The following is a 27067-nucleotide window of genomic DNA, read 5'->3' on the forward strand; positions in this document are numbered from 1 at the left end:
ATGCGGGTGTAATTTTGGTTCCTTAACCATAGCTGTGATTTAGGACATGACTGTAAATCCTGGACAGTGCCTTTAAAGCCCATTAAGAATAATAATACAAATACCTATAGTTTTTCTATCCCTTGTAGTAATCATTTAACTATTATAAAAACAGAGCTGGAGAGTGAGTCCCCCTCCCCACTTTACAGGAGCTTTACTATTTTTTCAAGTACCTTTTATCCCAAACAGAACAGGAACACTGGTGTGATTCTGTGCAGATTAAATATGTCCAAGGCAGCAGAAGATAAGAACAGCGATCAGTGAGCCAGAAAAGATTAGTTGATTAGATCAGTGCCAAATCCATTAATGTCAGCAGGTAGTAGTTTTTTATTCTGCCATTTACCTAAATTGCAGCTGACAGCTGAATGTGTTCTGGCACGTAGCATAGCAAGCAATTTACTTGTAGAACTTAAAATGAGAGAAACAACAGTCATTACTGCCAACAGTTCCACTCTGCTAAAAATACCATGAATAAGGGGCACTAATAGATGAAAGCATCAGCACACCAGGTAGTGTCTGCTTTTCATTTATTTCCTCAAGGGAGGGGGCTGGTTAAATTTGTTTCATTAAAAAAATATTTAAAAAGACAAAAAAAGACAAAGGCATTTTTTGGCCAATTGCTTGGGTTCTAGCAACTTTGATTTGGGTTAGTTAATAAAGGACCTTACCAGAACTCAGTGTAAAACAACAGAAATGCTTCCCTTGGCTTCTCTGGATGTGGCTTTTGAGTGTGTTGCCTGATGTGAAAGACAAAGTTATAGTGGTTAGCAAATCCCTGTCATCCCAAAAGGAAAAGTGTTCTCCTGATGCTGGGATGTTTCCACTGGGTGAGTCTGTGCCCTGCAAATGCATCTGTTCCAAGGACAGGCTTTGCACCTACTCTCTGTTTCCCACCTTCAACAAGCAGTTGCAAAAGCTTTTGAGTAGAAGGACATTAAACATTATCACATCTGTTCTCCTCACTGGTGTCTTGCTCTGGGATTTTCCTTTAATCTTCAGGGCATGGTAAAAATTAGTTCTGGAGAGAGAAAAGGACTGTATTTGATAGTGACTTGACATTTTGAAGGTCATTGTCATATGTATTCCTCAAAGTCCTTTGCCAGCACAGGTGCTGTATCACCTTTATGTATCACCTTTACTTCCTAGCCAAGGCAAAAGGAAGCAGTGATAAAGAATAGAATAGGTTGGGTTAGAAGGAACCTTAAAGATCATCTCATTTCAGGGACACCTTCCACTATCCCAGGATACTCTAAGCCTGCTTCAACCTGGCCTTGGACAATTCCAGGGATGGGGCAGCCACAGCTTCTCTGGGCAACCTGTGCCAGGACCTCACAACCCTCACAGGGAACAATTTCTTCCCAATATCCAATCTAAACCCATTCTATTTCAGTGGGAAGCCACTCTTCCTTGACCTGTCATCCCAGGCCCTTGAAGGGTTAGCTGGGCAGACAGTAAGGATTAGTTTTATGAGAGAGGCCACTCGCTGCCAGCCAGGCAAAACAGAAAGTGGAACTGGAATGATTTTGAATTGATTGTTTATGAAGCAGAACTTTTTGGGACTGAGGTCCTGGCAAAAGTGTGTTTGTGGCTATGTAGCCACAGAGCAGTGAAATGCCCTGGTAGCAGGCCTGATTAGAATTTCTGCTTTTCTGTGATCCCCAGGAGTACAGATGTTCATCTGCAACCGTGACCACTATGGGTTCCTTCCCATGCCCCTGAAGCCTCAGCAATCGCTGCAGGAGGAAGCTGAGAATTTTGTGCACACCCTGATTGAGGCCATGAGTGAGTTGCTATGCCCTTGCCATGATGGACCCTCTAAGTTAATGCCTATAGAGCTCTCCTGCCAGCATCTCAGCTCTCATTCTCTTGGAAGTCTGCATCCTGACCTGTCTGCGCTAATATTGTTTTGATACACAGTGTTCCAAAATTTTCCACCACTTTTCTGCTTAGGGATGTAATTGCTTCATGGTCAGGTCAACCCCATCCACAAAATCCCTCAACTTCCCCAGATCAAATGCATCTTTCATGTGGAAAGGGTGCTGCATGTCCGTGTTTTCTTCCTGATGTCTGTCTGGCACGTGGCTGCTGGCTTTGGCTTTGCCATGTGATGCTTCTTGCCGTTCCCATCCTGCAGTGGCTCCTCATCCCGGCTCCAGGGGAGCCTGTGAAGGAGACACTTTCTGACACATTACGTCCACTGCAGTGAATGAGGGTGACGTTTGGGGTCTCTCCTCTCTTTCAGTTGATCGCCCTCCCGTGGAGCCCTCTCAGTACATCTCTGTCCCTCCGAAGCACCCTGACAAGATGGGGTTTGATGAAGTAAGGAACCTGTTCTCCTGTTTATTGTCTTCTCACTCATCACCTGATCCTTAACATCTCTTCCAACTTAAACCATGCCATGATTCTGTTTTAATTCAGCCAGAAAGAGAAGGCAATGAGGAAGAGGAGAGGCAGAGAAGGAAAATGAGGCTGAAAAGCAGGTTAACTACCCCGATCTTGTGCTGTTTGCTCTGCATCTGACTCTGCAGAGCAGCTTGGCCTCCCTTCCATCTGTGACAGAAATTGGGTCTTTGCTCTCCAACTTTCCAGTGGCAGGAGGGAAGGATTTCTCTCACTTAAGAGAGACACTGGAGAGCTGAGAGCAGGTAGGGGATCCAGGCTTACAGCTGTTCTGGCCCACCTTGAGTACCCCCAGGGATGCCAACCATGCCTGGGGAGAAGGCTGGAGAGGGATGTGCCAGGCTTTGATTGCCTGGTGTCTGTGTTATTCCCAGAGCCAGCAGCCCCTGTGTGTGCATCTGCTAGGGTGGCTCTGAGACCAAGGGAGTTGTGGGGATCAGGGGAGCCTTTTTCATCTTGGTGTGCTCTGCTCCATCTGTTTGTAGGGCTCCTGAAGCTGAACTCGATCCAGCTGTGTGTCTTTAAGCATCTGTGTTTAAGGCACAGCTGGTCCCAGTTTTTTCCATGTTTTCCTTTGTGGCTGTGCTCTATTTACCCAGTTTATTATTCTTTCATTTGTACTGAGCTGAAATTCGTTCTGCTTCTTACTGAGATGAGGATTTGCTCCATGGGCTACAAGGCTGTGCTTGTACCAGCCTGCTTAGGACTGAAAGAAATCCCTGAGCCCCTGAGTGTTACCTGCAAAGAGGGCTTCAGTCCTCAGCCCTCCACCAGTCTTCTTGAGGCTTTGGATAGAGCCCTGCCCAGACATCTCTGTTCTTAGCCTTGGCTCTCTGCTATGGCAGGAATCACAGTGGATTTTCAGTGTCTGAAGTAATCACAAAAATTTCTTTACTATGGCCTTGTACTTGGATGGTGCTCCACTGATAATCCTAAACCCAGGCAGTGGCAGTGTTGTAGGTCAGTGTTCCTCTAAGACTGATGCTCCAGATGGTCATGTTACTCTGATAAAAACCTAAGTATCCTGTATCTTTGGAAATTATAGACTTCGTTCTAACTCACTTTTCTTCATCCTCAAAGAGCAAGTTTCCTCCATGAACATCCATAAAAAGTAGTTGTTAGAGAAAAAGCCTCTACACTTTCAACTCAAAACCAACTTCAGCTTTTTGACAAATTCTAGGCAACTTGGAGCAAACATACATGTGGTATTTTCACAAGACCTGCTTTTCCAGTGGGGCTACTGGAGCGGGGTGGATCAAGACTTCCCTTCTCCCTCCCTCCCAGCTGGGAGTCTGATGTCTTGATGTCTTTCTCTTCTACACAGATTTTCATGATCAACCTGAAGCGTCGCAAGGACCGGCGGGATCGGATGCTGCGGACGCTCTATGAGCAGGAGATTGCAGTGAAGGTAGTGGAGGCTGTGGATGGAAAGTGAGTTTTGGTTGGGCTTGAGGATGCTTCCAGAGTGGGATGTACTTTATTGCTTCACAGCATCTCCTTGGATGCCCTGACCTACTTCAAGCAGGGAAGAGCAGAGTTGGCTGTGGAGGAGCTGAACACCAGTTGGATCTCCCTGATCATCTGTTTGGGGCAATTCTGCTCTGTTTCTTTCCTCCTTTGCAATTAGTCAATCTCTGTGAGAGAACCAGGACACTGAGGTTCAGGCTAGGGTCAAAATCAGGTTAAAATCACAGATTTCTGTGCATGGAGCAGTTAACTCCTGGGAATATTGTCTATCCTAATGCTACAGAGGTGTGGTGCTACAGCATTAACCTTGACGCAGCCTTTTCCAAGCTTGCTCTAAGGCCTGGAGCATGTCTGTTGAGGAGCAGCTGGGGGAGCTAAGCCTGGAGAAGAGGGGCAGGGGGGACCTTCTGGGCTCTGCACAACTCCCTGACAGGAGGGTGCATCCGGGGAGGGGTCGGGCTCTGCTCCCAGCAAACAAGGAAGAGGAGGAGAGGAAAAAGCCTCAAGCTGTGTCAGGCTGGACTGGGAAACTTTTCTGGACTGGGAAAAATTTCTTCATGCAAAGGGTGGTCAGGCATTGGCACAGGCTGCCCAGGGCAGTGGTGGAGGCCCCATCCCTGGGAGGATTGCTGGGTTAATGCTTGGATTTGAGGATATTAGAGCACTTTTCCAGTCTTAATGATTCTATGATTCTATGGTATGCAGACCTTTTTATAAGGAGAAATCAAGGCAGAAATTTTGAGTCTGTGAGTTGCAAAAAGACCTCAAGGAGTCAGGAGCCCATGTACCATTTAATGGTCTTAGAGACTTGGGATCCTGTCAAGGCCTCAGAAAATTAATCAAAGCCAAGCACCTGGCAAGTGGATGGTCCCACAGGAAGTTTTTGGCAGAATTAAAGATAATCGAAGGTCCTATGAGAAGTCTTCAGCAGAGTTAAGGATACAATTTATCAGTTTGATTTAGAGATGTTAATCAAGAATTTAATTTTCCCCTGTGTTTTTGAGCAAAGCAAATGTAGGAACTTCTCAAGGTCTGGCTTTTCCCTGAACATCAGTAGCATTCCCCATGCTGTGCCTGTGTCTGGCTTGAATTGACTTATTTTTCTGCAATGGTGATAAATACTCTCTGTTTCCCAGAACACTGAACACGAGTCAGCTCAAAGCTCTCAGCATTGAAATGCTGCCAGGATACCAGGACCCATATTCCTCCAGGCCCCTAACCAGAGGAGAGATTGGCTGCTTCCTGAGCCATTACTACATCTGGAAGGAGGTGAGGATTTTGGGATGCCTTGGGGTTCCTGCAGGAAGGTGCTGTGTCCTAGTTCACAGCCAGTTCGCTGTGACATAGTTCCTGGTGCAGAGCATTGGTGCCCAGGTTTCTGGAAGTGTAGGACAGAACTGATTACCTTGGATTGCAGGGTTTTTTTTTGGATGTAGTGTTCACCTTTCACATCTCCCCTTTCCCATTCCAGTACCTAGAGGGAATTCAAGAGAGGTGGAGAGGTACTTGGGGACAGGGGATGGAGGTACAGGACAAGGGAGAATGGCTTCCCACTGCCATTCGGGTCATGAGGGTGCTGAGGCCCTGGCACAGGTTGCCCAGGGAAGCTGTGGCTGCCCCATCCCTGGAAGTTTCCAAGGCCAGGCTGGATGGTGCTTGGAGCAACCTGGGATAGTGGAAGGTGTCCCTGCCCATGGCAGGGGGTGGGACTGGATGGGCTTTAATGTCCCTTCCAACCCAAACAGTTTGGGGATTCTGATTCATTTACCCTCAGCTCACAGTGATTTTTATCAGGACATTTTCATGACTGTTTTTGCAGTCCATCCAATATCCTGCTTGGGGCAAGCTTGCTTAGAAGAAAGGCAAGAAGGTTTTGAAAAGCAAATGGGGTTAAAGAAACACTCCTGTTTTTTTTTCCCCTTATTCTACATCTGAGCAGGAGCAAGTTACAGTGGCTTGGCATAACATGTGTATGTCCCAGACTGGTTCTCCAGCCTCCCTGCCTGCATGGTGTGGGAGGCAGCGCCAGGTCAGGGTGGTCCCAATGACAGCAGGGCACCTATGGGGGCCACTGTGCTCATGTTGGAGTACTTGTGTTTCAGGTGGTGAGCAGGGGCCTGGAGAAGACACTTGTTATTGAGGACGATGTGCGCTTTGAGCACCAGTTCAAGAGGAAGCTCATGAAGCTGATGGATGACATCAAGCAAGCTCAGTTAGACTGGGAGCTGATGTAAGTTTCTGCTCCTCTGGGAGGTTGTGGGCACATGGGGAGGTTGCCAGCACTGCTGAGTCATGGCAGAGGTGCAGGTTGATGCTGCAGTGCAGGCGATAGTGGCACAGTCATCTGGGTGGCTGTTCCCATCATGACAGATCTGCCCTCTGGGGTGGCTGTTGTCCCCATGGGACCCAACCCTGTGCATGGTGGACAATGTTTTACTGTGTTGGAGATTCTGACAGAGGAACCAGCACAGCTCAGTCCTGAGCCTCAGACTGTGTCATCTTAACTCCCTTAGGAAGCCTTTCACAGCTGTCCCAGCCACTGGGTTAAGACTTGGATGTCTGGTAGTAGTGTAGGATAAGAAACCTGTGAGTTGAGTCAGGGATTGCTTCTGGGACTGACCCTTTGCCCTGGCCTGGCTGACACAAATAGTCTTGTCCTAATTGCTATGGATTCACTTTGGTTCCTATCTCCTTTACCTTTTCACCCCTGAAGCTACATTGGCCGGAAAAGGATGCAGGTGCAGGAGCCTGAAAGAGCCATTCCCAATGTCCGAAACCTTGTGGAAGCTGATTACTCCTACTGGACCCTGGGCTATGCCATCTCCTTCCATGGGGCTCAGAAGCTCATCGGGGCTGAGCCCTTCAGCAAGATGCTGCCCGTGGATGAATTCCTGCCCATCATGTACAACAAGCACCCTGTGTGAGTCCCTCTGTGACTTGGGGGGACACAGGCTGGGTCTTGCTGTCTGATCTTAAACCAGATCTTGTTGGTAGCCTGGTTGGTGGGGACTCCTTGTGGTGCTTGGTCCTCCTGGCACAGGTCGGAGGAGGTGACAGAGGGGAATTGAGCCTGCCTGGAGCAGGGCTTATGGGCTGGTTGTCTGAGGCACTTGTCTGTCTCTGGGAACAGGCTTTGATTGCACAGGTGTGTGTGTGATTGTAAGGACGTGGTACTGACTGTACCCCAGCACCTACCCCCACTCCCAGATCACTCTGCTTCCTGGATTGGCCATGTCTCCCAGGGACAAGCTTGACACCAGTGAAGATTTCTCTGTTGCTGATGGTGTTTCTCTCCTCCATAGCACAAAGTACATGGAGTACTACGAGTCCAGAGACTTGAAGGCCTTTTCAGCAGAACCCCTTCTTGTTTACCCCACACACTACACCGGGCAGCCGGGCTACCTCAGTGACACAGAGACCTCCACCATCTGGGACAATGAGACCGTGTCAACAGACTGGGACAGAACACACTCCTGGAAGTCCCGGCAACAGGGCAAGATCCACAGTGACGCCCAGAACAAAGACGCCCTGCCCTCCCAGTCGTCCCTTGACACGCCGTCATCCAGGGATGAGCTATGACTGCCCACCTCCCTGGGACTCTGTTGACAGCTGAACCTGCCTCACACTTTAGCTTTTCACCCTTGAAAGTTGTAGAGCAGCTCTTCATGTGGTCTCCTTCCCACCACTCCCAAGGGCCGTGCATGGGATTGGACCAGACACCTGCCCAGGCCTCCAAGGACAGGGTGGGACACCAAGGAGGAAGAACAAGCGTTCCAGATCCAAACAAAAGCCCTGGCAAGCTTTTGTTAGAAGAAACCAGCGTAGAATTATGTTCCACAATTCCTTGTGTAGAAGAACACTGTATTTATAAAGATTAATATATAGAGGTGTACAAATGTCAGTGCCTTTTGGGATGGCTGTACCTGGGCTGCTCCCTCACTGTTCCTTCTTGTAGATCTGTAGGCTTTTACTACCCTGTTTGCTGAGCATCTGGGAGATTCGGGTTTGTATTTTAAAGGGATCCCTATCAGAAACAGGATGTTTCCCCAAAATGTTCAATGCAGAGAGCAGTGCTCCTGTTGTGTCTTCTCCCCATCACACTCCTGTACAAAACCAGTGCTGGCTTCCCATCAGCTCATTTTTAATCTTGCTGCATCCATCTAAAGAGGCCTCTGGATCCAGAATGGATGTCTTGGAATGTCTGAAGTCATGGAAGCCATGCAAGTGGTGGTGGCTGGATTTATTTGTCTCTGCACTGCCTGAAGGGAACACAGGCAGGGTTGGTCCATGTCGCATCCTGCTTCACCCCTGCCTCAACTTAGTCCTTCAGGAAAACAAAACCCCCATGACCTATTGGTAGGCCTGTTTATTTAGGTCGTAAAAGCAAGTGTAGGAGTTTTGAGAACTTAAAATGTAAAAAGTTGGGTTACAAACTCTCCTTATAAAACCAAAAGAACCTACAGCAATGTTAGTCTCTCAACAGCCCAATAGAATTGTGTGTTACAGGACGGAAAGGCGACTTGCCTGGATAATTTTTCATGTGAGGAGCAAACTTTTCTGTGTTTTGGATGAGTTCTGATGTTTTTGCTGTTGGCTCACATGCCAGCAGGATATGGTGTTTATTTTTTTAAAAAAAACTTTTCTCAGAGGCCAGGTGACAACAGACTATACTGGCACAGACCCTGAACTTCTGGACAGTGGGAGGATTCCCTCCTGGAATTGCCATCTGGGGACTCACCTGTTGCCAGATTTGTGCATTGAGTATGTGTGGCTGGGGTTTTGGTTTTAATTTTTGTTTGTTTTGAATAATTACTGATCAATGTTGTGCTTTCTGCTGCAGAAGACATGCTATTACCTGTCAGCCGGTCTGATAATACATAGAACCTGGTGCAAGATGAGCAGCTGTTTGTGTTTTTCATTGCATGGGAGTGTCCTGGAGTGGTTTGGGTTGTGGAAGTCACCTCTAAAGGTCCCAGTCCAACCCTCTGACATGGGCAGGGACACCTTTCACTAGAGAAGGTTGCTTCAAGCCCCCTCCAGCCTGACCCTGAATGTTAACTGGAGGTTAGCAGAAGTCCAGCTCAAGGGATTCTTGGCTGTGTCCCTCCCCCATGGAGTCACTGGCTGTATAAAAGTGCCCATTCTGCAGTTCCCACCTGGAAGCCAAATTTCTGCTGGTGTCCATGTGGGAGCAGATGCCCACATGACCTGGTGAATCTAGAGATGGCACCATGGGCCCAAACACAGCCTGGGTGATTCCTTCCTCACAATCCCTCTGGCTTCTTCCGCAGGTCTCTCACTTCATGAGCCCACATGGCCTGCGTGAAGGACACTGGAAGTCCCAGAGGTGTTGGTGAGAAGCTCCTGCAGGAGCTGGGCTCTGTGACCAGGTGAGCATCCAGCACTGTCAAGTCACTGTGGATATGACAGCCATGTCTCTTCCACCCTCATGCTTTTTTTTCCATGACCCACCTCAGCGCCTATGAGCAGCCTCTCCTTCCTTCATTCCTTCCCCCTTGCTGTGTGCTGACATAATTTTCCTCCATCAGCATGGGGTGCTCCTCACCAGCAAATAAAGCATAGATTTTAAAAAATGCAAGGTATCTGAATTGTTTTATACCTGTATTTATCCCTGTTTTGTTTTTTTAACTTCATTCAAATAATGAAAGATGGAAAAGGTCTGTGCATCACTTGCACAGCCTTGAACTGGAGCATCTGGGGTCCTTGGCCTCACAGCCAGCCCCTGCAGCCAAGGTAGGGCAGGGACACATGCATGTGGGGATGTGTCAGCCTGGGACAGAACTGCTGAAAAGTGGAGCTGGTTAGGGAGCTCAGGGAACCCAAGATTGCTTTAACTCTGATTTCCTTAAGCAGAGTAGTAGTTTATGAAAAACAACTTTTACAACAGGGCTGGGGTTTTTAGTTTGGGGGTTTTGTGAATGTTTTTCCTTTTAGCTGACTTGAGAAGTGAGTGGCACTGGGGACTTGATGGTTTCAGGGGAGGGCAACAAATGAAAGATACAAGAATTAAATGCCTGTGTCCATTTCAGAGCAGACAAGGACTCAATCTTGCTGATTGGTCCTTTACCATCTCTGTGTGTGTGTGTTTATGTGTGTGTTTATACATCCCACAGTTCTCCATTTATTGATATAGGCAAGACCTGGGTGCTGCCAGTGGTTCTACCCATGTGACAAGTGCTGTACCCTGCATGTATTTTCAGTTCCTTGGCTGGTGCTGCTCAAGCTTTGCTCTCTGAGAATTAAATGTTTTTTTGGAAAAGTAGGAGCCACTTAAAACACCTCTGGATTTTTCTGGTGTTTTTCCACTTCCACGTACTTATTTTTGTTACGGGTTGAGGGGGATGCCTGTACACAAAAAAACTTGGGATGCTACTTGCGATTGCAAATTTATTTTATTAGTTGTGGTAGGAAATAACACATACCAATTCCTGAATTAGTGAAAAGCTGCTGAGCATGAAGGAGATGGAGCATGGTGCTCAGGCAGGAGGGGCAAACAGGCTGTGTGCATCTTCAGAGGGCATCCCCTGGATCAAAGTGGTGTGCACCTTGTTCTCCTCACCTCCTCCACCCCAGAACCAAGCTTTCTATCTCCTCCTCTGGAGTGGAATTTTTCCAGTTACGACGTCATCTCACACATGGCCAGCGTGTGAGATGAGGCCATAATGGGTCCTGATACCACCTCCATGCTAACAACAGCTCCATTGTGCATTGTTCCTCTTTTACAGGTTAAGTTCCTATCAACTGACCAATACATTGTTTCTCTTTCAAGGGTCAGGTTCCCACCATCAAAGTGTTCTTCATTATTCTGTTGACATGTACAACCATGGGCCAAATACAGCAGTGCCTTAGATGCAACTTGGATCCCTGATACAACTTGGAATTTTTTTTGATTCATCTAATGGGTTTCAAAACTGAGCATGAACACCAGCTTTGAACCAGCATTCTGGCAGCTTCTTCATAAGCAGGCTGTGGTGGCAGGCCCTAAAAATGATTAATTGTAGTAAGACTGCTTGGAACCCACCAGCTTGATCTTTGCTTTGGGTTAAGGATGGAAAAGTGCTGTAATGGCTCTCAATATGGCATGTGAAATTCCAAGTTCACCAATAGGTTGTATTGATCCTGAAGGAAATGGAGTGAGGTTCTGGTGTTGGGTTTTGTGGCCTGAGGTAGTTTAAAAATCAGATTTAGGTAGTCTTTGTTTTGTCTTCCTCAGTGTAACATGGGAAGTGCCTTTAAGTGGCCAGAGCAGCTATAGTTCAGGGACTGAGTGTGACACTTCTAGGCAGCTTTAGGAGCCTCCCCTCATGTTAAAATGATTTGTGAAACGGCAGAAGGGGCTGTTGTGTGTAAATTGTTCATCTGAATGTTGGCATTATATGCAGGGAGGGAAAAACACAACAAGGCAATGATTGGGATAGCAAGAGGAAAAACACCATGATTGAGACAATGGGGATAAATGGATACCCTTCTTTTGTAGTATCTAGCCTCAGAAGTCATTCAGTAACTTGAGAGAGTATGATTTTATGCAGAAGACATAAAATTGGTGTGCAATCTCTGTTACCCAGTTACAGAAATCTTTAAGCTGAAACCTCAAGAAATAGCACACAATATCCCTATCTTTCACAGGCTGTGTGTGTGGCTGATGCACTGGGTGGGTTTTGGCTTTGCTGTTGAGAAGTTAAACAGTAGAAGTGGAGAAGTTGAAGAAAGTGATAGAAAGGGAAGTAGTATGAGGTGTTTTTACACGTGACATGCACTAATAAATGGAAATTGACTAATTCCAGTCAAATATTAATGAAAAACAATTTATATACTTATCATATAAAGATTACAGGTAAGCAGTTAAAAACATAACATATATAAACATTTGGAAAGTGTAATTTTAAAATCCAGAACATTCATGTTTCAGCTTAATACTGCCATACACCCTCTCAGTGAGCAGTACTATATACAGTAGGAGCAATTCTATGTACATAAGCAACTGCATTGTACAGGCACCAAAAGCAGAGAAAACTGAACTTCTACTTTTGCCCTAACTCTGGGCAAAGATTAAGGCTCAGTAACAACCCCCCCTCTGTCACCCTCTAAACAAACAACTGGAATTCATAAATTGTTCAGAGTGTGACCTACACCAGGCTTGTGGGACCTACCACAGGACTCCTGGATGTACAGTAGACCTCCTGTACAGTCTGTTTTACCTGCCTGTAAACAGAAGCGATAAATCTAAATGTAGTGTAAAACTTTTGTTTTGCAAATTAGTGCCACAGAACTGGGGGAAAAAGGCCCAGGCGTGGATAACAATCTATTTTAACTAATGATCCTTAATAATGCTAAGCTATCTGCGTGGATAATATCTCCTAGATCTGCACAGTGGGATGCACAGTGCTACCACCAGAACCAGAAATACTGTATGTATTTCACGTATCTCAGATCAGGGCTGCTTACAATCCAATGTCTTACTTATGGCTTTTAAAAGTTCAGTTTCAACAGAGGAACTGCACACTGGGAGGATGTCTATCCATCACACGGGATGCACACAAAAGGCATTGATTTCTGGTCCATGGCTTAACCGAGTCCAAGGGAAACCATCCTGTCATGACATTAAGACCTCCATCCAACACAAAGTAGTGTCTGTCCCATTCATGATGGTCATGCAAAGGCAAGTGCAGTTCATTTCTAAGTTCAGATGATCTTCTATATAATACTGGCATGAAGGAGACTCTTTTCTCACTAACAGAGTTCACTCATGGAGTGTCTTTGAAACAAATGGAGCAGGCTGTAGCCTTTGCACCAGGGCTGCCCATTGCTCCAGTTGCACATTTTCAACAGGGAATTCTGACAGATTCCCTGTAACCCGGGAGGGCAGCGCGGGGGCAGCCTCAGCCAACCAGCTCTGCCTTCTTCCGCAGGATGAAGTCGAAGTTCACGTGGCTGTTCATGCCATAGAACACGTTGGCATCACGGGGGAACACCAGCTCTGCAGAACAGAGCCAGAGCAGCATTAGTGGGCTGCACAGTGGCAGGAAAGCTGAGGGAGCAGAGGGAGCAGGATGGTGTGGGCAGGGCTGTCTCCCTGTTCTGCCAGAGCAGCATTGGGAGCAGCTTCCTGCAGGAAAGGGAGCAGGGTGGGGGGGTGGGGGGGGCAGGCTTAGGCCAGGCTCAGCCTGGCAGAGGCCCTAGCAGACTGCTGGAGAAGGTTGATGGGTGGGATCCAAAGGCCTGGTCCCAGGGGAGGCAGAACATCACCCCCACCCATGATCCTGTGATCATTCTATGGCTGCAAGGCACACACAAAGTCAGCCTGGTACCCCAGGAGCTGGCTTTGCCTGTGCTGACAGAAACCACCCTGAGCAGCCAGAGGATTGTTACTGAATGTGACCTGTCCACAGCATTTCTAATGCTTCCCATTTTAGTCTTTCCTTTGAAATCCAACAGAACTTTCCAGGCAGCAGCAGAGTTCTGCTTCCCTACCTTTGTCCTCAGAGATGACCTGCACAAGCTCGTAATCTTCAACTGCATCAGGCTCGAGGTTGTGCTTTAGTAAGGCTCGCTGGGTGACATCGGGGATTCTGTCTTGGTTGGTTATCTGGAAAAATAAGGTGCCATGAAAGATTTTTCTCATTCACTCTCGTGATTTAGTAGTTAGCAAAAACCTGACTGCTTGTTCTTGGGAGAGATGTCAGAAAACCGAAAAAGCAGGTCAGTAACAAAGGGGCAGGTGCTGACAGATACTAAACTTATTATTTATGACATTTGGAGGTGGTGGCTTTTTAGTTCAAGCTGAAAGATACAGTACTACTAAAGGCAGCAGTAAATCCCAGTTTGTCCTCCCTTTGAGACCTCATTCTCACCAGCCATAAAAGTCCCCATGAAAAGCTGCCCCAGCTGCTGTTTACAGGCTCCTGTGCTAAGTGCATCCTTAGACATCCTGCAGAGCTCTCTGGCCTTGTTTGTTGTGTGCTGTGGAAATGCATCTGGAGCAGATACAGGGCTCCTCCAGAGCCTCCTGCAGTCTCACCAGGAGCCAAATCCATTAGGCCCTTAGGGAACAACTTGCTGGATTTGGGGAAGTGAGACCATTAAAATCAGACACTGGAGGTGCTGAGAACTACCCCACAATTGTTTTCCCCCAGCAGGCGCTGAGAGTCCCCAGCTGAGCTAAGCCACATCACTCATGGTCCAGTACCAGTGGCACTGCTGGGATATATCTGTGGAATAAGCAGAGAGAGAAATGCCTGAATTCTGGGGTTGCTGGTCTGGTGAGAGGAGGGTGATTCTCCCTTCACAGGGAGAAGCTGAAGAATTAAAGGCCTTGTCAACTCCCTCCCCTGCAGCTCCCCATTTCCGGAAACCAGCTCCTGGGGAAAGCTGCTCCAGAGAAAACGTACTATCTTATGTCAAAACCTGTGTGCTCACAGTACTTCATCTGGAGCTTTCTGATAGAACACAAACTTCGTTTCCAGACTAGAAACTTCCCTACAGCTGTTGCCAAATATCTCATTCCTACCAGGCTCCACACATTCTGCATGGCACCATGTGCCATTTTCTGTTTCCAGCCAGGTTTGATGAACCAGCTCAGTGAAGGGGTGTTCTCCAAACAAAGTGATAGGTTCAGTCATCCCCCCATGGACACATCTGCCAAGCCCAGAGCCATGCTACTCACCAGGATGCTCTTGTAGACGCTAGCATGGAGCCCATCCATGCTGACCCGGATGATGCATGAGCCCTCACTCTGCCGGTTGTACACAGGCAGCACTTTGGTGGCACTACTTGCCACTGAGCCCGAGTCCCTGGTGGGAATGGAGCCACTGTCCAAGCCCGAGCCGGGGTCAAAGATGGAGACTTTGCTGGAGCTGGAGCCCTTGTCAGAGCTGATGGAGCCCTTGTCAGAGTCATAGCCCTTGTCAGAGCCCACAGAGCTCTTGTCGTCATTGGAGGCCTGCAGCAATGAGGGTAAAGATGACACCCCTGAGGAAGGTGTGCTCATGGATGAGTCAGGAGAACAGCAGGGTAAGGGGTAGCCGGAGATCTGCACAACAGAAAGGAAAGTGCTGTCACGAAGGGGACATTTGGTGTGTCTGGGTTTGTCATTGTGCCAGAGGACCAAGAGAAAGCAGAAGGCACAGACAAAACCTCACCCACACTCTGCCCAGCCTGCTGGCAGGGAGATTCTTTGCCTCCAAGAAAACTGAGCTTCACTTGATTAATTACAGCATTTTAATGACAATTTCTGTCCTGCTGGGGGTTGGTCTGGCCTTGTAGTAAGAGCAGCCCAGGAGGTGGCAGCAGATCCAAGGAACAGCGTGAGGCTGTAGGCAGCCAGCCAGGAACTGGGACCGGCTGGGAATGAGCAAGGGGGTGTCACAAGCACTCCTCGTCCAGGTGAGAGCCTTTACACAAGTGGAAATACACACACCCCTTCCTCTCTGCCATTCTCCTTGAAACTGCTCCCTTCCTTCCCAGGCTCAGCCTTTGCCTTTGTCTCCCTCTGCCTTGCTCAAAAGCTTCCTAACAGGAACACTTTGTAAGGGACAACACAGAACATTGTGCGAGAGCCCCGACTCATTACTTCCATTTTTACACATTCCTCTCTCAATTTCACTAAAACCAATGCTCTAGTCAAGACCAAGAGCCTTGGATAAGTGTCTTGGACCTGCCTGCAGTGTGCAGTGGCCTCAGCTGTACCTTTTTCAGAGGGTCCTCAGGACTAGAGACGGGAGTCACAAACACATCCTCAGTTTCAGAGTGATTAAACTCACACGATGAAACGCTGGCTGAATCCGTGCTTTCCCCAGAGCTCCCTCCTACAGGAGAGCTCTTTGGGGGTTGTTCTTTGGGTGGAGTGAACACATCGGTGCCCAGAAAAAGTCTAATATAGAAAGAAAGCATAAAAGCCAGTAAGTGAGAGCTGGGCTGAACAAAGTTGTCCCTTGGTTCAGAACTCTTACAATTCTGGAGTTTTTTTTCTCTCTGGAGTGGCCTGTTGTTTTCACTTCCTCTGTGGTGTTTATACAGAGGCTTTGTTACAGGCTAACACACCTTCCTGACCCAGAGTGCCCACAGCTACAAGGCCACAACCAGCTCATGCCTCACTAGAACAACACTACCCTTCAGTCTCTTCATATTTTCAGGCTCATTTAATAGAAAAAAGGGCTTTAAAGGGCAAATTCACCCCACTGCCAATTCCTGCCCTCAATCATGGTACCACATGGTTCTCTCTAGAAGGCTGGAGATGCACACAATAGGGAGATTCTAAAGTATAAATTAAAGGCACTCCCTCTCTGAGACTCATTTCTAAATGCAGGTCAAGTGACTTGAAAGAAGTGTCAAAGGAAACAAGCTGGTCTGACCCACCAAGAGGAGGAGCAGGGAGCATCAGCATGTAGTTAATGATTTTATACAGCTTAGACAGGTTGTCACTCACTGCTTTTCTACAGTATTCAGTTGCAAAACACATTCAGAATGAAGATATTTTTACTTCAGTCTTTGAGCTTTGCTTTATTCCATGCAGCTTTCCCTGCATTCCTGCTACCCTCTTGTTTCCCATGCCCAGCTCCATGGCCCTATCCTCTACCCACCTCTCGTTTGAATCTTTGTGGTATTACACCAAATTGGACCATACCCCAAGATTTATTTTTTTTTCCCTTCTCCAGCTGGAAGGCAGATTGTTTCCGCTATCAAATGCCTTTTTGCTAACCTTAATTTTCATGTTAAAATCCTGCAATGAATTTTTACATGTGTATAGCAATTTTGACTAATAATAGACCAGACTTTATCCTCATTTATTCTGTTTTCCTGCTGCAATCAGCAAAGTTATTACACAATAGGTACTGAATTATGATCAGCACTAAAATGGTTCCTTTTTTTGACACCACAGGAAGGATTCTTTATTCTAGTCTCTTCTATCTTTAATAATCCTCATGACTGCTTCTAGCAACACGAAGGGGCAGCTTCAGCCACAAGGCTGAATTTCTCCTTAACGCAGTGCAGCGTTGTGGATCCCCAGCCAGGTTCTGCAGCTGATTAAATGGGCACTGCTTGTTTAAGTTGTCCAGGTCCATACTCCCACCCAAAACCTCTCTGCCCCATCATACTCACGTGCTGATCCTCTTCACCATGCTTTTCTGGGATTTTGGAGACAGGATGTTGGTATCAGCAGCTGCTTCAGCCTCACGTGAGAGTTTGTAACTGCAGGGCAGAGGCCAGCAGGTGAATATTTGCAGATAATGTTATTTAGTTGTACAGTGTCATGTAGTTGTACATCTCACAGCAGCAATGTTCAAGAAATCCAAGAATCTTTCAGTTTTTCCTGCCTCACAGAAGGTTGCAGCACCACAAAGAGAAACACTGCTCTGCCTGCATTTTACCAGGGCCAAGAGGATATTTCACCTTATAATGGGTTTTAAAACTAGTGCTCTCCAGTATTTGTATTTTCCTGCCATGACCTGCCCAGGTGTGTGTGTGTGGGGGGGTGAGAACAGAGGTTTGTCAGCTGCACTGAGGACCTACCTCTCCTCCTCTGTTAAGTGTCTCTGCCTCCTGAACCAGTGAATGAATTTTTGGTCTGGTATCAGGCAATAACTGTTGCATGAGGATTGCAGGAGCTTGATTTGGGCAATGACTTCAAATTCCTAAGAAAATAAATAATCAAACAGAAAGTCAAATTGGAAAACAAGATTATATTAATTCATACTCTGAAAACATACAAGCAATCCAGGACAAACTTAGCTTGATGTGAAGTTCAGTTTCAGTTGAGTATTTCAAGAACCAATTCTTTCTAACAATAAAGGTCAGGATTTTTCCCTAGGATCCATAATGTGCACTCACATGCTCCGTAGGAACGTGAAATGCTACCCTTAACGCACATGACCAGAGTGAGCTGCTCTTCTGTAATTGAACTTGTACACACACTTTACCAGAATAACCCTGGATTGTTTAGGGCAGGTTATTGAGCAGTTAAGGGGAGGAAATGGCTCCATCTCAGCCAAGTCCAAGTCTGCTTTCAAGCCCCAGGATGGAGATTTGGCCTCACTTCATTCAGCCCAAAGTAACCCCAACACCTTTACTCCTACAGGACATTACTTATCTCTGACCAACAAAGATCAGGCCAGAAAGGAGAAGAACTGACAGCATTTGTTTCTCAGCCTTCTGTACCTGGTTTGCTATCTGCAGCCTTTTACCTACAAAGAGTTTCCTGCAGGAGAAGGAAGATATTTACTTAACTGTGTGTTCTGGAAAGCAAAGGTCTTCTGCCACCAGGTTTGCTTCAGCTCCTAAAGACAAATGCTCAGAGGCTATCAGTAAACCAAAAATCACAGAACATTCAACTTACCCTTCGTCTCTTCTCAAAGTTGATCAGGCCACCCTGTTGAAAGGTAAGAGAAGGGATCAGAGAAGAACCAGACTTGTACCTTGAGATAAATGCACAAAAACTCACACAAGCACACAAATTCTAGTTAATAATACTGCATATTGTTTCCCTTTTCTTTTTGTAAACAGATTTTTTAAGAGCTGCAGAAGAAGATACAGAAACAAGTCATCTGAGTTGGGAAGGCTGAGAAGGTATTTAGCATTTCAAAAAATTACCACAAGTTACCTCAACATAATCCTGAAGGGCTGTGTCAAGCATGATGAGATCAGTCAGGAAGGTGCCGAGGTAAGGGACTGTGCCTTGCATCACTCCCTGCAAGTGAGCAGAGCAGCTCTGGATTAATTAACTGAAAAATGAGAATAATTAGAATTCCTTAACATTCCTGTGTAAGAAAATGAAATTAAAGTAATCTGCTTAACCAAGCATCAGTCTTATAATTATGTTTTCTTCCATTACATAATTTTCATTAGATAATCTAGAATTTAAATCCAATTCCAGTGAAACCACAATGCTCTCAAAGGTATCAGCCATTGGTTTTGTATTACAGTATTGCCACCTTTGATTCACAACACTGGGTCCCCAGGAAACCCTGCCTTTGGAAGAAGCATTGAGGACAAGGGACAGGGTCCCTCTCCCACCTGCTGCAAGAGAAGGAGCTGGGGAATGATCCTGGCTAGCCTGTGTGAGCAGTTTCTGTTTCATCCCCATGGATTTTTACTTAATGATGTGTGATTATACCTTATGATAGTGAAGTCAAATCAAGCCACAATTTTTTTCTCTCCAAGAAGTGACCATTGTCCCCAGCCATCCACTGTATTTTAATGCTAAGTATTCACACTTTAAACTTCTAGACTGACAGCACTTAAAGAGTTCAGGCTGACTATACACTTGTGAAGAAAACACTTGTTTCTACCATCCAGAAGGATCTGCATTTTTTCCAAACAAATGCAAAAAGACAAAAGTCATATTCAGCACTTTTGCCTCCCTATTCCAGATTTCTCTCCCCCTGTCCTTTTAAATCTTTGCCAGCTTTGAGACAAAAACCATTTTCACCAGCAGACTTGAACCCAGACACGTTTTACAAAGCAATCTCTGTAGAAGCATGTGCAATTTTCATGCTGGTATGTCAGAAGTTTCATCAGCATGTTTAAAAGTAAATGAGACTTCTGCTCTGGCAGAACTAATTTTCTTTATTTACAAGAACTTTGGTATTCACAGCAGCACGTATTTTATTACAGGGAAATTGTGTTTCTCTCTAAAGTGTAACAAGAGTAGATAATGGAACTCTTTCTTGTAGGACCAAAACAAGAGACCTGGAAGTGATGACCGCATGTTTATATCCATCAATCCCCTCCTGCCCACTCACTCTGGTGAAGACCTTTCTAAATTTTGATTCTTATAAAATTGACCAATTAGGATTAATCATGTTACCAGTTCAAAAAGGGGAGGAAAACCCCCCAAACACACCTTGTTTTTTTGAAGTTGAAGTCGCTTCTGTGACTTTTTCTGATTTTCTTTCTCACTGCTGTCCAGATTCGCAAATTTGGATGTTGCTTCCTGTGAGGTAGAAGAGAATTAAAGGCAATTAATGGAGGATCCAAGTGGTAGATAAACTGCCAACTACATGCATGCAAAATATTAAGCACATTTAACCAGACTAGCCAGCAAAAAATACTTGCTGTGCAGACACATGTGTCTATATACATGCTGATTTCCTGGGACTCGGATGCTGATTGAGAATTTCAGACAAAAATTACACAAGATGAATGTAAGGAAATTTTTCTGCAGAATGACTTTGGCCAAATCCAAGTGCTGCTGAAAATCTCTTGGGAGTTTAAATCAGAGAAGCTCAGACATACTTCAGGGGTCCTGATGATCTATCCAACACTCCTGAAGTCAGGATTTCTGGCTAATTACCTAATCAGGCCTGCTACAAGTAAATATCTCCATCTTATGTAATGCTTTGTTGTTTTTCTTAAGCTGCAACACTGAGATCCAGCTACTGTGGCTTACTGAATAATCCAAAACCATGCAGGAAATTAAAGGACTAGGTTTCCATCACCACAACTCCAGCGTTCCTATGAATGGATGAGATATTTCACCATAGTTCTTTAAACCTTTATTTCCCTGGATGCATAGGGGATGTTGGAGTTACATGTTTCTTCCAGTGGTTGCATAGATGTGTCACAAATCATTATCAATGCCTGTTCAGGAGGAGAGAAGACTCTCTGCTCTCCATGCCACCCAATCTGTTTCCAGTGACATTTTGTTTGCTCCACACTTGGATGTGCAGGAGGGACAGGCAAGGTCAAACATTACATCCCTTACAGGGGCTATTTATAGCAAAAGGGAAACTAAGTCTTTGAGGATTCAGTGAATATTAATCCTCCAAATGGTCCAAGATTAAAAGTAGGGAGAGGTTCTAGCTATTTTGTAGGATCTTTCTCCTCTCACTGCTTCCAAAATGTTTTTCAAATCTACTTAGGGCAGCTGGAGGGTAATTTACTGGGAGCCAGAGGTCTGGGCTCAGTCTGAGTTGTTTTGTCTTTTAATACTTAGTTAAATAGGCTGTTCTGAACACACATTTTCCCCTCTATGCTTATTATGGTCTCACCTGCTTTTAAATTTACCTACAGATGTTAATAAATGGATTATAAACAAAACAGACTGACAGATATGAATGTGTTCACCCACCATTCCTGAGCAAAAAACAGTGTTTCGGATCCTAAGGCAAGAGGCTGAGGGATAGATGCCAAACTGGCTGGACAGAACTGCCAAAGAATAACTGGTTAGTGAGTTTATAGGAACTGTTTTATGTAAATGGGAATAACCTGCCACAGATATTCCTTAGTTTTTGCAGAATATAACCTTTTCCTGCCATTTCTCCTCACCCCTTTCAGGTTCCTAAGCTTACTGAGGTTCACCCACGAGAGTGGGTAAGTCAAAATGTTCCACACAGAGCGTGCTTTGCTGTCCATCTGGCCACACACGGAGTAGGAAGCCTGTTCCTTTGGAATTCCCAGCCCTGCTTCCTTGTTCCAAGAAAGGTAGAGGATAGTGGGATAAATATATTGGATTGATTCCTCAGTTGAAGCTGTGGCATTGTTACAGTGACTTCATGGGCTGAGGGGCTGCAAGACATGCTGGCCACCCAGATCATGCTGCCAAAACCTGCTGCTTGTGGCTATCCAGGCTAAAGCTACTGATTCATCCAGGAACAAGGAAATCAACTTTCAGCCCAGCAAAAGGTTCAGGTTTTACAGACTGCTCTTCCCTAAAGCACCACATAAGATCCTTAAGGAAGAAATGAGCTTTGGCAGCTGGCTTCAAAAAGGGTTAAACCTCAGATTTTGTTGAGATCACAAGCTTTGAATTCACTGGTTCTCACCTTCATCAGCAGCTCCCTACTTGTCAGATAATTGTCATGATCTGAGAAGATCTCAGACAGCTCTTCATACATCAGCAGGATGTCCCTGCACAGGAGAAGATGAAATCATTTGCGTCATTACCAAGCACTCTAGAATCCAATCAAGTTTCTGTTTCTCGCTCATTAGTCATTAACAATTCAACTTATAAAACATAACAACACCAAAATACATCCAGTGAGATGCTGCACATCTCCGGGGAGCCCTGGTGGTGCTCCAGTTGAGCCTTATCTGACAGCAAAGAAACACCATCAGCAGTCCCTTGGCAGGACTTTCAACTGTCTGTGCAGTGTGAGAATGGATCAGGGGATACAAAGGAACAGAAAAACAGCTGAGAGGGAACCCAAGTTCTTAATTTTTGCCCTATTCCATGCATTCTGGAAAGCTGGAAGCATTTAAGTGTATGAGTAGTTTTTTGCCCAACACTATAAACATAAGGTAGGCAATATTTTTATCAGAAACACAGGGCAGCAGAAGGAAAATCACACCTCTGTGGAGAGGAAATACAGAAGAATACTGCTTAGCAGAGTGATATTTTAAGTTATCAAAGGCAAGAAATCTTGTTTCCCCAAACTAAATGAGCAAAGCACCATCTTTTCTAGACAGCAGCTTCTGGCATCTGTGGGGCAGGCAGTAAATATTATTAATACAGTAGAGTATTCCCCTGGAAGAAATACTGTCTTCAATACCAGATTTTGTAGTTTGAGAATATATTTTATGCAAATATCAGCACCAGGAGAAGAGTTGGGACAATTTGTAGCAAGCTAGATCTCCTCAAACTTTATGGGAGAGAAGACAACAAGCAAAGATCATGGTGACCTAGGAGCAGTGAGCATAAGCTGGGTGAGAAGTCAGTGCCATGGTTTATCTAGAGAGGTTGTGAAAGACCCAATATGCTAAAAAGGACAGAATCCAGTACCCCCAAGGGCCGATTGTCCCTTCAACAGGAAAGAAGAGCTCACAGGAGGGGTCTGAGCCTCCCAGGAATTGGAGGTTCTTCTGACAGGACCCGTATCAGTGAAGGAACAGAACAGGAAGAGTGAGAAGATGAAAAGAAAGAGCACTGAGCCCTGTGGCGCTTGGGAATTGAGGGAGAGACTTACTTTGAAACACACATCCAGGTGGTCTTCAGCCGATAGATGGAGTTGGACTGCAGAGCTGAAATGATGGCCCTCAAGGAGGAAAAATTCTTCAGGATCCTACATTCCTGTGAAAACAGCAGTTGGAAACACAGAAGCATCAAATGTCAGCACTACGCAGACCTTAGTATTCCTCTTTCTGAGCCCTGCCATGCCTGCTACACATTCTCACTGCTGAGCAGCAGCTGTGCAAATACTGAGCATCAAAAATATCATTCCTCACTCTAGCCACTAAACACATCACAAGCTTTGGCATCTAGGTCTTGTTTTCCTCACTTTCATGTATTTGTGGTGTCACAGCTTCCAGTTGCCAACTAAAAATAAAATTGGAACTGAGTCCATGAAGCCATGGTGAAAGGCACAAAGGTTACACTTCTTAAAAAGCTCTTTTTAAGTACTAATCCCTTTTACACCTTTGGGAGAAAACCAGGCTTTGCCTCTTTATATGTGGTATTTAAAATGTAAACCCTCAATCATCTCAGTGTCAATTAAAAATAAAGATATGCAAAGGAATAACCTGTTATTCAAGTATGTGCACACTGTTAAAAGAGAAAAACCTTCCCAGCTCTTACAGAGCTGGGATCAAATCTGAACAGAGATACTGGTTCATGGACGTGTCTTATGCACCTACTCTGTGGCAAAAGCTTGGGTGGAAAAGGATAATGAAAAACTTAAAAAAGTAGAACAGATTACTCATAAAGCAGAGGGAAGAAAGAGGGAAAGTCTGGGGCCAAAAAAAAGTCACATAACAGCTCTTCTACAGAGACTGACATGTTAAAGAATGAGACCTTTCTTTTTTGTTCAACCTGAAATTTAGGTTAGGGAAAACATGAATTTAGAGGCACAAATTATCAGCTTTTCTTCTTTCTTCGCAGTACAACAGGAGTTTGAACTGGAAGATTTAATTTTGAACCATCCTGACTTAACTGGATGCTGTATAATTTAGAGCACAGTAGGAATTTTATTTAATACTGGATTTAGTGTTCTCAGTGATTCAACTGACTGCAGACTAAACTTGAGCAAGCTTCCATTTGCATCTAAGAATAATTTTTAAGACTGGTTTTAATAACTTCGTTTCATGTTGTGTCCTTCGCAGAAAGAAAACCAGAAAGAATCCTGTGTAGAAACAGCTTTGATTTAAAAAAATTTAAGCTAACAGGACATAAATGATTTCATTTTTACTTCTAATTTTTAAAGAAAATACTGTTTGAATGCAATTGACTGTTCAGGAACCTTAGATCTAGGTGGAAAGGGGTGGCAGTAGAGAAAATATTCAGTTTATCTTTTGAACTGAGAAAATGGATCCGAAAGCCATGAAGAGAGAACAAATGTCGACTCCATGCTGCTGAGTTTAGTTGTCAGTGAATAACTCCACTTTAATGCGTGGATTATTTTCTACTTCAGGCACCTAACTGTTCAAAACACTCATTTGCATGCACAAAGCATATATCTTTCTTCAGAAGTGGGCAGCTAAATATATGTGCCCCCAGCTGCTGTACATGTGACATTATTCTGCAGTGTGCACATACATTTTTCATGCGTTTCATGCTAGGACTGGAGCATTTAATGAATTAAGTTAAGGGAGAAGCACAGAAGGTATGAATTAAGTAAAGGGAGATGCACAGAATCAACAGGGGTGTAGAACAAAGTTCTCTATCCACAGAGAGAGGAATAAGGGCAGTGCCTTTCCTGACTTCCCCAGGCCTCCCTTCTGCCTTGGGATGATGAAGTTGTTCTGTCCAGCCTGCCCCAGGAAGAAGGCCGTTTTAGCTGGTGCCCTCTGCTACTTAGATCTGCATGTAGATATTGGAAATCAAATTTCCTAATCCCTTCACACAGGCAATAAAGCATCCATCAGATGATGATAAAAACAAGCAGATGTAAGTGCCACAGGAGTGGTCCAAAACTTTCACCATGCTAGCTTCCTGAACCATGCAGTTGCCAGAGCTCAGGTGCCAGGACTGAATGCTGCCTCTGGAAGCACGTAAGTTGCCACACTTTTTCTGACTGTTCTGCATAGCTCAAAAAGAATCCACATCATTCTTAGAAGTCAACACACATCCACATGGAAGTGCTTGAAATCATCTCTTCCAGAGAGGTCTTGTTTATTGCCAGCTGCCCAGTGCCTGAGGGGAATTAGGAAAGTTACAGTAAAATATTAAAACCTAGGAAATTAGCGAACTAGAGTTATGGAAAGCAGGGAAAAAAAAAACCTTCTTGCAAAGATTAGGAAAAACATGATAAAAACATAGAATCTGCTACAAGATCCTCTTGGAAGCTCTGCTGATGCACATGGAGGACAGGGAGGTAATTCCACATGCTGTTGAAGTTCTGCCTGTCCAGGCCAGTGGCCTCCCACAATGGAGTGATTCCATCAGTGGACAAGGGAAGAACTACTGATATCAGCTATCTGGACTTCTCTAAGATTTGGTATAGCCAAGTATCAACCCCATTTCCATGGTGGGAAAGAAGTGAGGAGAGGAAGGGCAATATTCATTTGGTATCACAAAAAAATCAGTTAAAAATTGAAAGAGCTAAGATGGCCTTGGACCAATGTATACAATCCCTTTCTCCTCTCCCAACTCCTTCACTCCAAGACACCCAAAAAACATTAAACACAATAAATGCTTTACATGTGCAATTTTAATCCACTTCTCAATGATCTTGGCTCTCTGCTGGATTTTGAGCTCCCTGGTCCCCAGGATAGTGCTGATGACACATTTAGTGACTGCATTGAACTGAGTGATGGTGGCCCTGACAGTTGGAGCCAGGTTCTTGTTTTCCTTCTTATCCCTTTGAGACCAGATGGATCCCAAACAGTGGTAGGGCACAACTCTTCTGAAGAGCATCTAAAGTGAAGCAGAGGTGTGGTAAGTCAGCAGGTTTCTCCTAAATCTCTTATCTACAAGAAGAAATACAGGTTTAGAGGACAAATTTGATTTATATCTAATATGATACTTAAACGTAAGTATTACTTCTCTCTTAGTTTAAAATATACTTTGGAATACTCTTTTACAAGTTTGATGCCTCAAAAGATCTGTCAGCTAAGCAATACTGGGAAAATAAGGGACACCTTTATATCAGCTGCATAACCAAGATAAATTTTTTTAATATAATGATATTTAGAAGGAAATTGATACAGACAAAGCAAAATCTGAGCACTACACTCCAGAGTACCTAGGCATCTTTAAGCCAAGTAGTGATATAGTTAAAACGTGCTATTTCTCAGTGCCAGTAACTTTTGCAAAAAAACTACACATTAAAAAAAAATTACAGAAGGAAAAACCCCAATGACTGAAATAGCTGGAACAACCAGAGAGCTGTGTTCTGTGTGCCAGCAGCAGTCCTGTTCTGGAACTCTATATTTAAAGCAATATAACTTTAAAAAATTATTATTCTATAAAGTTATGCAATACTCTACATACCACATCCATGTATGTCAACTGTTCTGCCACAATGTGGTCTTGAAAAGAGGAGAATTCTTCTGGATTGCTGATCTCCAGTTCCTCTCCATCAACCAGGTCACTGGAGGAAGTGCTACAAAACCCATCTGGCCAGAATGGAAAACAACACTGGGTAAATTTATACAGCAAACAATGAGTCAAAGAAGGTATTTATTTTGCAACATCACTGTATTACAGCAGAACACCCCAAGGGTCCTGCCTGATGTAATGGTCCCACTGTGCCATTTGAGTGAGAAAAATGACCAGAAGATTAAACTGGCAAGGAAAAAGTAGAATAAAAAGAAATAGAACAAATCTTAGCAGAGAAGTGGATTGACCCATTTGCTAATTATTCTTCTGAAAGAAAAAACCACCACCCCAACAAAAATTCCTTACTGACACTGCACAGTTTTGTTAATCTACTTTTCAGTATTTATAATCTGAAAAAAAAACTTTCGAATTACAAATGCATGAGGCTGTAGTTATAGCCCCAAAATACTGCATTAGGAATGCTCTTCTATCCAGAAATAAACAAAGATACCCGATTTCGTGGCACCCTTTGTGGCTACATGGGCTATATTGAAGAGAGTTTATTTCAGCAACTTTCACCTTTTCTCTCAGGGAATTTTTCCCAGGAAATAGAATACAGTAAGCACCTACAATATTCTGTTGAATGGTTCTTCTAAACCTGCACTGGGCAGCAGAGAGGAGGTAAGAAAGCAGAACTGTCCTCACTGAGGGACCTGACCCAGTACAGAAAGG

General features: G+C 44.8%; 2 protein-coding genes across 8 annotated transcripts in view; one reads left to right on the forward strand and one right to left on the reverse strand.

Moving 5' to 3' along the window:
- Window positions 1-18669, forward strand: part of COLGALT2 (collagen beta(1-O)galactosyltransferase 2) — a 53430-nt gene extending 34761 nt beyond the window's left edge. Inside the window, exons 6-14 of one of the 4 annotated variants that reach the window (XR_002002013.2) lie at window positions 1702-1821; window positions 2282-2358; window positions 3764-3870; window positions 5043-5175; window positions 6009-6136; window positions 6620-6826; window positions 9198-9296; window positions 18002-18302; window positions 18427-18669. Coding sequence is in view for 2 of the 4 variants with exons in the window: in XM_015635692.3 (XP_015491178.1) it covers window positions 1702-1821; window positions 2282-2358; window positions 3764-3870; window positions 5043-5175; window positions 6009-6136; window positions 6620-6826; window positions 7209-7485 (1049 nt within the window). In the remaining 2 variants the exon portion in view is untranslated. Of the gene's footprint in view, window positions 1-1701; window positions 1822-2281; window positions 2359-3763; window positions 3871-5042; window positions 5176-6008; window positions 6137-6619; window positions 6827-7208; window positions 8805-9197; window positions 9506-18001; window positions 18303-18426 lie in introns of those variants that run through there. The other 3 variants (XR_001522996.3, XM_019007594.2, XM_015635692.3) reach the window with 3 other exon arrangements.
- RGL1 (ral guanine nucleotide dissociation stimulator like 1) overlaps window positions 11712-27067 on the reverse strand; it is a 55547-nt gene continuing 40191 nt past the window's right edge. For 3 of the 4 annotated variants that reach the window (XM_015635688.3, XM_033516259.1, XM_015635689.2), the window contains 13 exons: window positions 26288-26412; window positions 25496-25711; window positions 22827-22930; window positions 21687-21771; window positions 19766-19855; window positions 18524-18610; window positions 18260-18292; window positions 17437-17558; window positions 17026-17115; window positions 15613-15796; window positions 14591-14956; window positions 13399-13513; window positions 11712-12904 (listed from right to left, as the gene is read on the reverse strand). In XM_015635688.3, coding sequence (XP_015491174.1) covers window positions 12807-12904; window positions 13399-13513; window positions 14591-14956; window positions 15613-15796; window positions 17026-17115; window positions 17437-17558; window positions 18260-18292; window positions 18524-18610; window positions 19766-19855; window positions 21687-21771; window positions 22827-22930; window positions 25496-25711; window positions 26288-26412 — 1715 coding nt within the window. In that variant the 3' untranslated portion in view covers window positions 11712-12806. The remainder of the gene's footprint in view (window positions 12905-13398; window positions 13514-14590; window positions 14957-15612; window positions 15797-17025; window positions 17116-17436; window positions 17559-18259; window positions 18293-18523; window positions 18611-19765; window positions 19856-21686; window positions 21772-22826; window positions 22931-25495; window positions 25712-26287; window positions 26413-27067) is intronic. The other variant, XM_033516258.1, reaches the window with a different exon arrangement.

Source organism: Parus major, chromosome 8, assembly GCF_001522545.3.
Source record: "Parus major isolate Abel chromosome 8, Parus_major1.1, whole genome shotgun sequence".
NCBI lineage: Eukaryota > Metazoa > Chordata > Aves > Passeriformes > Paridae > Parus > Parus major.